Consider the following 7,660-nt stretch of genomic DNA (forward strand, 5'->3'; position numbering starts at 1 on the left):
CCTAGCTATTTTTCTGCTTGTTAATTTTCTTGAACAAATCAGAATTGTGAAACCAGCCTTGTCATCATTGCAGAAAGACATAAATTACTCCCACTCTGCTTAAAAAAGGAGTTTGGATTGAATCTTTGGCATGCCATACAGCTGATTTAATGCATTACGAGATGATGGATTTATTCATAGCTCTTTTGTCCTGACAAACCCTCGGGCCAGATAATATACACTCCAATAAGATTTTTCATTAAGAGCAAACTAAGCAGTGCTGGGGCTATATCTCCTACCCAGTGTCTAAGACTGCAAAGATTAACAGGTACTGTCCCCATTTCAGTGCTGGATTTTGCTCTTTATTCTTTGTAGTTTTCTAATTTTAACTTCTGATTCACCCTGTCACCATGGTGTCAAGAAAGCGTGTAAATGTGTCTAAGAAAAGCACAGTGGATTTAATTACTTCACTCTTAAAAATTGTAGTTTTTGGATGGAGTGGTTTCACATTGATAGTAACAAATATAGTAGCATCTTTAGAGATGACTCATGCAGACCTATATTAAGGAAACACGTAATGAAAGGAATCTGTGGGCTGCCATTGCTGGCATCTTTTTTTTTTCTGGGAATGAGAACTGCCTGGCTGTTCTTCTATATTATATAGTACTGTCAGGACTCATTCAGGCTTATACCTGAACTTCACTCAGGGTATAAAAATGATATACATGTTCCAATCTCCCTCGCATACTTAGGGTCTATTGCTCGTTTAGTCTAGGGAGATATACATTTTCTCTTTCTTTCCTCACAACCACGGTTTCCTGCTCAAGCACTGACGTGGGAGGATCGTTTGTACTTCCTCAATTTTGTAGAAGCTTTGTGAAACTGTAAATGTAAAATGTAATTTTTATAACTGACAGAAGTTTAGCTAGTGATATTCATTGTGAATTCACTCCAATATATTATGCAATATAACTAACACATATGCATACCAATCTATCACAACTCATAACCTGCATTGTTGTACACCGCATTGCCAAAAGAATATGTTGTTTTCATACATTTTTTTGGTCTGTTTATAATTCTTTTATGCTGAATAGAACACATGTTAATACACCTTAATAAACCACAATTACATGAATTTACTGAAGTCACTGAAAAGGAACTACTGGATGTTGATAAGATTTTTTTTTAAAGCACTTGAAATCCTTTTTGGATTTGGCAGCAGCTAATACAGCAATAATTTGATCCACAGAATTGATCTTGGTGCCCTAATGTGGTCAGGTCAGGAAATAGTTTTATTTCATCATGTGTTGCAAATTGGCAATGTTTTCCCACAGGATTTGTTTCTCTTTTGAATGAAAACTGCAGGATTTGTGAGAGTTTAAACTTAAAAGTCCTCAATCTTTTTTTGCATTATTGAAGTCCAAATCCAGGCAAGCAAAAAAAAACTAACATCACTCTGGTTCACCTAGTAATATATTAACAAATGTATTTACGACACCACCCTGATTTATTAAAGCTCCAAGACTGTAGAATATGGACATGAGAGAACCTGGGTGATCCATCAAACCTGGAATAGATGTGGTCCAGGATGGAAAACATTTTTCAAAAAAAAGCAAATGATTTTTAAAACCTCTATTCCAGGTTTGCTGGATCACTCTGGTTCACCCATGATAGTTTATTATCTTCAGTCTTGGAGAACTATCATTCTTTCATGAATTTCCTCATGTATGAAATGGATTTATAGGCCTTTATTGATCCTCCCTCTTTACAGCCCTGTGGTGACACCAATGAGGTGATTTTAGTTTTCATAAACCTGTCAATGCTGCAGTGTAGATGCTGACCTTCAATGCACAGACTATATGATGCATGCTGTGAATATCCAGCATTTTACTGCTCCTATATTACATTTTTGTAGCTGAACTAAGCAGTTGCTTATGTGTTGGATGGTAAGGATTCTTCAGCTTGGGTTAAAGCTCTCATTTCCTAAGCACTAAGCAAATTCTATAACTAATTTATATATGTACTTTAAAAAAAACACTATTATAAGATTGCTAACACATCATGCTGTTTCTTATAGTGTGGGTAAAATCATTAAATCTTTGGGGAATCACACAAACCCATGCATTTGGCCGTTTACACTGTTAATTAAAAAAGCATTATGAGAGACTGTAAAGGCAAATGGAGGTGGAATGAAGGCTTTGATACCCATTAGCTTTGCCATACAAACAATGAGATATATTTATTGCAAAGAAAAGTACAGAGGTGGCAATGTGAATTAATTTACCTCTAGAAAAAACAGAGGTAATAACTAGCAAAACCGACGCAAACATCTCTGCGCACACTGTACTGTTTTATAGCCCAGCACAGGGGCTTTTATCTTTTCTCCAGGTACCCATGTACAATCATAGTTAAAATGGCAAATGTTCCAAATCCAACTACCCCCACCCCCTTAGATAAATTCTGCTCATTCATCAACTTTTATGACCAGCACTGACCACTATTTTCACGTGTCCACAGGGAGGCTGAAGTCTTTGATAGAGCTGACAGTTGGCAATAGTCTTCAGCCTAGTGCTCAGAACTCCGTGTTACACACATAGCACAGCACTGGCCATCTGTGATCTCATTCTGGCAGAGATTTTGATGCATTGCAGTAAATTGAATATTTCTCTGATAGTTCTAAATTGTGTAGGAAAAAGTATCAAGATATTTTCTTGGATTTTATATTTATGAAACAATTAAAACTATTTGAAAGCGATGTATTTTAGTTTTTATGTACTGTCTCGGGTAGTCACGAAGAGCCAACCATCTAAAAATCAGAGGGTTATTAAAAAAAATGTATATATATTATATATATATATATATATATATATTTGTATAATATCCTATACAGTACAATATATTATCTTAGAAGTGGGCCTGTTCTTTGGAGTGCAAAGAAAATGAATGGAGCTTCGTGCAAATAAACAGGTTCATTTTTGTGCTAGTTTCTGGAGCAGCTTGTACTCCCCTTCACTTTTTGTCTTGATGCCCAGTTTTGACATACATTGCCTATACTTTAAGAATAGGGACAAATAACTCAATTTCTTTCCTGTTGCTACTTGGAAAAGACTAGTTATGCACCCAGCATTGTCACATTGTAGCAGGTAGAGAGCCCATATCTCTTTGTAAAGTTGGAGTGTTATTCCTTGCTCTTTCCAGCAAAGAAAACCAGGGGGAAGAAAACAGAGGCAAGGCACGTCTTTTTCACCTGTAGACTGTTCGAGTTCTATCAAATGTAATGTAGCCAAGGGATAAGAAAAATGGTACTACAATAAAAAGGGCAGAAACTGCCCTTGATTTTCAGGGCTGTTTAGAAGATGAAGACAGTAACAGCTAAAAGGATTTAGCTTGCAGGTCATCCAGCTGCACCGGATCGAATTAGAGCCATTCGGTGGGTAGGCTGCATCACCTGGCTGAGTTTAGAAGCATCATTTTAATGTTTGTTTAGATTGTACCTTAAAACAAATAGAATTATGATTTACATTGACAAGTGCTTTAAGTGCAGCTGTGATGAACGTGAATAGAGTACCAGTCAGGGAACCGAGGCAAAATAGCCAGTTGCAGCGTTTCTGTTTGCACACAATTCACAGTTCATGCTTTACTTTTTCCATTTAGCCTGTTTATAAAGAGAATCCCTAACAGTTTGGAAGGACAGCGCATTAATTCCTAGTTTTTAGCTCATTGGCACAGCAGTATAATAGATAATAGCACTATATAAACCATTATTATTATTAACTGCTATGTTTGTACTTTGTTTGTCACCAGGAAAACCCGGCAATTATTGGAGAAAGTTGTTTATCAGACCGGATGCAGTGATACGATTGCTTCTGTCGCTCGCTGGTATCTCCTTAGACATTTACATGCCAAAAACGATGATCAGCTAATTGAAGTAAGCCTTTGTTCTTGGTTTAGTGACTGTTCTCGTCATGTCACTTGTATAATAATCATTAATTAGCAGTGTCACAGTGACATGATCAGACTTTAACAGGCTTTTACCAGATCCTGACAGCTGTTCTTTGTACTGTGACAATGCATAATTGCTATCAATTTAACACCTCCCAAATATGATTTTTTTTATTTTAATTTTTTTTGTAATATCTAGATTTTTAAGGTATTAACGGGTCAGTCTAACTAAAAGTTATTTTTTTAGCTTCAGATAGACAATGGGGGTTGAATTTCCCCTCAATTTTTTTTAGTTCCTAGGTGCACTTATTTGCTGCCCCCATATGAGGTTTTTTTTTATATCCCTTAGATGTTTAGTTTTCCATGGAGCAATGAGCAGATTGAATGAGACAACAGCTGCTGCAGGAGATGTTTTTTTATAAGGAGAGGCCAGCTAGCAATTGCAGTAAGAGATCTTTTGCATCTGGACAATACATTTTACAAGTGATTGTCAGCAAACATACCTCTCATATCTAGCAGGTAATTATTAGTAAGTGCCTTACCTACTCAACAGAGAGAGTATGTTTTTTTAAAAGGGAAGAATGGCAAACTTAAAACTTGTATGTCAAGCCAAACATTTGTAGATGTCCTATTGGGGTTTTCCTGCTATCCAGGGCACCCTTGGAGAAATTCACCCTCACTTCCTGTACTTTTGATAGTTATACCAGTCAGGAAGTGAGAGGAGATTTCCTTAATTCAGCCATGGATAGCAATTTAAACCTAACAGGGGTTCTAATGTTTCTCCACTCTATTCAATACCCTTTTGTCTTGAAATAAACCATATTTCTAAAGCCAAGCTTTTTTTGTTTTTTTTTTTGTTTTGTTTTGTTTTGAGTAATCTCTTTTTTTGTAGTTTGTGTTCATGGAAAATTTTTCTCTCCTGTATCTGAAACTACCTTTAGACAGTTTCCACTGGCTCAGATATCCCCATTTCAAGATTTCCTCATTATTGCTGTCCTGATTTTCAGGGCATGACAGCTGTCACACTGGCAGTAGTCAGATGGGTTGAATCTGAACAATTTCAGTCCTTCAACCCTCTATCCAAAACCCCAAAAAATAAACAGTTTGGGTTTTTTAATGTGTACCATAATCAGGGAATATCTGTTCCAATGAAGTTTTACATTTCACAGGTGAGTGAGTGTCAAGTGATTTCTAGTCCCAATTTTCCAGCTTTTATTGGGATGACTAGTCAGTAAAATCTTCAATATTTGAAACTGCTTGACACTCCCTGAAGATCCTGTTCACTATTTTAGTGATGTGTTTCATTCACACATGTAACACATGACCTCTTTATTAGTTACTGAGGAAGAAATTGTGTTCTTTGTCTGGTTGTTTTGTGATCTTTTGTAATAAGTTGCCATATTTTTGTTCAACATTTTCTCTCAGGTGCTTTTAGAGAACGCCAAAGCTCATGAAGACAGCCGAGTTCTGGATCTCCACCGGCAACTGTCCAATAGCTAATAGAGTTCTGTTTTTTGTAACCAGCCATCATAAAAATTGACTTCCTGCCAGAATGTAAACTATTTCTTCATGAAATATCAGCTTGTAATCTATGCAACCTGCAGCATGCAGTGTGTTGTACCAGGCAGAGCTTTCCTTTAGTGTTTGCAGCAAAATGCTACTCAGAACAAGCGGTGTGACTCAATTATTCATATATTTTTCAGCACAATGTCCTCCATGTGGTTTATATTTCTTGCATGAATTAGGCATTGATTCTTTGTATCCATAAAATGAATAAATTATTGTCAGTAATAATGCTGCAAATTGTGACTCCGGCTTTTATATGTAATATTAAATTCTGTGATGTATGCAAAAAGCTGAAATAGCTGCAGTAAGTGAAATATTTCATCTGTCAAAGGATTTGTCTTTTTATCCAGTCACTTTTGTGATACACACACCTCTGCCACACAAAACAGACAAAAGGGTGGCACATTCTCTTTTATCATCAAGAAATACAAAAAAAGTTGTCTTTTTCTGCAGTCTGCTGATTGGAAAATGAAGTATTAGCAACACTCTGAAAAGTTATCAGCATTTCTTTCTCTTCTGTCTTCCTGTCTATATGTTCCCTGTCAGCACATGTGCATGCAGCAGAGCTTAAATCGCTAAAAATGATAACCTTCCTTTTCTCAGTCTGAGTGCTGCAGTAAAGAAATTGACAGGTGAATAATATCATATAATAATATTTGTAAGGACAAATTTTGGTATTTATGCTAGTTTTATACATTTTTTTTTGGATAGAAAACACAAATTCATCAAAACTAGTAACTGGTGTTTTTATCTCTGTCTGCATTTAAAGCTTTTCTCATTAGTATTAATGACTTATAAAGTTCCATAATCTCTTGTGACATTACACAATAAACATTACAAGTGTGGAAAGAGCAGTTACAGCCCAGCTGGACAGCTAGGCCTTGAGAATTATATGTAGAGGTGGAAGATGAAGAATATAACAGTTGGACACAATGAGGAACACACCAGATGTGCTCAACTGAATGTGTCCTCAGATTTATTCCCCCAAGTTTGTGGATGGAGGTGAAGAGGCAACATTTTGTCCAGACATGAGCTTCAATAAAAACACACAAATCAAAAAGTGTATGACTGCAGTTTCACAAAGCGAATGTCCTTCATTCACACTACACCGGAACATTTTTTAACAGCAAACTATGGTATCAGCATATAATGTCAGTGAACTGGCAAATTGGCCCCGCCATTAAATGAATCATTCATTACTATTGGAATGATCCTTTTGGTGGGTGTGCATTATCTAATGTGTTGCACAAGGTGAGAGAAGCTGTAGCTCCCCCCAAGAGTGATACGGGATTACAAAGTAAGTAAAAATAAGTTGTTGAATCAAGTTTGATTTTTTAAATGTTAAGGAAATGTTATCTTAATTGTGACTTAGTTAACAAAACTTAAAAATTATAACGTTTATTTCTGATTCTAATTGGTGAATAATTTCTGGCAATTTTATAAAAACTGTTGTTATTGTAGTAGTGCAGCTCTATTCACCACCGGTTGAAATCTCAAAAAATCGCTTTCTTACAATGGGCCAGCTCCTGAATTCCTTTCAGGTTCATTGCAGATTCAATAATTTTACCTTCAGCACTTGTGTTATTGTATAATTAGCAGACCCAAACTCTGACTTAAAACATAATATTAGATGTATATTCTTGCTTTACCTGGAATGTCAGTCCTGCCAGTGGCATTGGTTTGTCAGCTTGCATCCATGAAAAATAAGAAGACGACTAAACAGAATTTTACTGTTCTGAGTTATTTTAACTGTAACTGAAGTTCAGCTTTAAGATCTGCAGTTATTAGAAGAAAACACATACTGCACATATACCCTTTTATACCCATTGCCAGGATTTCATGCTAAATTAAATGATATAATGCTATCCGTGGGTAAAATGTATAAATAATGAATATGCTTTTACTGCAGCAGCACTTTTAATCATAGCTGACATTATGGATACAATTATGAGTCACTTTGGGATCTGCTTTATAAAAAATCCAAAACAGTCCAGCAAATCAGCCTCTAGTTTCTTAGTTTAGTATTAATAAACTAAGATTTCATCTGCCTTTCTATGTTTCTTTTATTTGCATATATTCCATAAAAAATCCCACCATGACTGCATATGTAATATTGGGGTATTTATGGTATATATATATATATATATATATATATATAAATATGTGTGTG

General features: G+C 35.7%; 1 protein-coding gene and 1 long non-coding RNA gene across 2 annotated transcripts in view; one reads left to right on the top strand and one right to left on the bottom strand.

The window, feature by feature from the left end:
- The window catches only part of SKIC3 (SKI3 subunit of superkiller complex), a 56,369-nt gene extending 50,642 nt beyond the window's left edge, over nucleotides 1–5,727 (top strand). Inside the window, exons 38-39 of the mRNA XM_072413649.1 lie at nucleotides 3,787–3,910; nucleotides 5,350–5,727. Coding sequence (XP_072269750.1) covers nucleotides 3,787–3,910; nucleotides 5,350–5,424 — 199 coding nt within the window. The 3' untranslated portion in view covers nucleotides 5,425–5,727. The remainder of the gene's footprint in view (nucleotides 1–3,786; nucleotides 3,911–5,349) is intronic.
- Nucleotides 1–7,660, bottom strand: part of LOC140334062 (uncharacterized) — a 420,558-nt gene that overhangs the window by 164,593 nt on the left and 248,305 nt on the right. The gene's annotated exons all lie outside the window — the stretch shown is intronic.

Source organism: Pyxicephalus adspersus, chromosome 6, assembly GCF_032062135.1.
Source record: "Pyxicephalus adspersus chromosome 6, UCB_Pads_2.0, whole genome shotgun sequence".
NCBI classification, from domain to species: domain Eukaryota; kingdom Metazoa; phylum Chordata; class Amphibia; order Anura; family Pyxicephalidae; genus Pyxicephalus; species Pyxicephalus adspersus.